A 1,375-nucleotide genomic window follows, 5' to 3' on the forward strand; every position below is an offset into this window, starting at 1 on the left:
TATATATATAAAAGGAAGAAATAAATAAGTTATGAATATTTATACTACCGGGGGTTCCGCAGGTACAACATTTTAACAACGAGCCGAGTGACAGGCACATTGATCGGCATTTGGGTAATCGCGGTGATAGCTGTGAGCCTTCAATCATATATAGAAGACGGACCAGACTTTTGTTTAAGAAAATTTGACGGTATTACGATGAAACAATTAATCGGTGTAACGATATTAGTAGGTTTACCAGCAGTAACTACTACATTACTTTATGCGATACTAATATTATGCGTTAGACGAGCAACAAGGGGATCCTACAAACCACCGATTACATTTTCATGGGATTACGAATTAACTAAAGCAAATATCTATAGTTGTCTGATGTTTATAATATTTTGGTTACCCTTTGGCACGGCCGTATGCATGAATTCATTTCGACCAATGAGTGCACACGTTTTATACGGCCTAGCTTGGTTAGCATTTTCCAAACCCTGTTTTAATAATTTATTATATTGCGTTGCCAATCGACATTTTCGTAGCGCGTACGTTAAATTATTTCATTATTGTTGCTGCAAAACGACCGTGAACTTTTCTAGAAGAACGCGCGCCGACACTGGGAGAAATTCTAGCGACGTGCGTTTAAGGGTTCACATCATCCATTCTTATGCAAGTCCGGCTTCCTGTAGACCCACAGTCAACAGACCCAACGGACGTGAAGTCTACGAGCTCTAAAACGGCTTCCTATTAACGTTAGTTATTTCCTCCTCCTACTATTTTACGTCCACTCCCTTCTTTTTCCCATTAAACCTTCCATATAAACATAAAATTACCCGTTGTAAAAGTTTGGCTACGTTTACTGCATTGATATTACTAAAATTACTTATAACACAACGCTTGCAACACATATCTGTGAGTATTATTTATCATATTTTAAATCACATTCCTTCCTTTTCTTTTTTCTATTTACCAAATGACTCTCTAACCGTCATCAAAATTCATCATCAGATTTTCCCCTTATATATCGTAAATATTATTATAATAATCTTTCGTTGAAAAATCAAAATTGTTTTTATGATATTGTATATTTCTTTTTAAGTTTTATTTTTATATTATTTATTTTTACACAATTAATAGAGCACTTTATTCTATTTATAATATAATATCTTGATAGATTATTTACACATCTGTGTTACGATAAGAAATTATCAATTTTATTCAACACAGATCCAAACTTTTGATCGGTGGTGGTGGTGGTGTATATATATATATACACACACAGCACCCTTACTTATGCAGTAAGCTAAATCGAGCATTTGTTTCTCCTATCCTCTCTCTCTCTCTCTTTCACTCTCTCACTCTCTCATTCTCACGTCTGGTATCGACT

General features: G+C 34.8%; 1 protein-coding gene across 4 annotated transcripts in view; it reads left to right on the forward strand.

The window, feature by feature from the left end:
- The window catches only part of LOC106785633 (histamine H2 receptor-like), a 24,541-nt gene extending 23,463 nt beyond the window's left edge, over positions 1-1,078 (forward strand). For all 4 annotated transcript variants that reach the window (XM_014746273.1, XM_014746266.1, XM_014746281.1 and 1 more), the window contains exon 5: positions 63-1,078. In XM_014746273.1, coding sequence (XP_014601759.1) covers positions 63-723 — 661 coding nt within the window. In that variant the 3' untranslated portion in view covers positions 724-1,078. The remainder of the gene's footprint in view (positions 1-62) is intronic.
- The last annotated feature ends 297 nt before the right edge of the window (positions 1,079-1,375 follow it).

Source organism: Polistes canadensis, unplaced genomic scaffold, assembly GCF_001313835.1.
Source record: "Polistes canadensis isolate GaletaPanama2010 unplaced genomic scaffold, ASM131383v1 scaffold_2, whole genome shotgun sequence".
Taxonomy (NCBI): Eukaryota; Metazoa; Arthropoda; class Insecta; order Hymenoptera; family Vespidae; genus Polistes; species Polistes canadensis.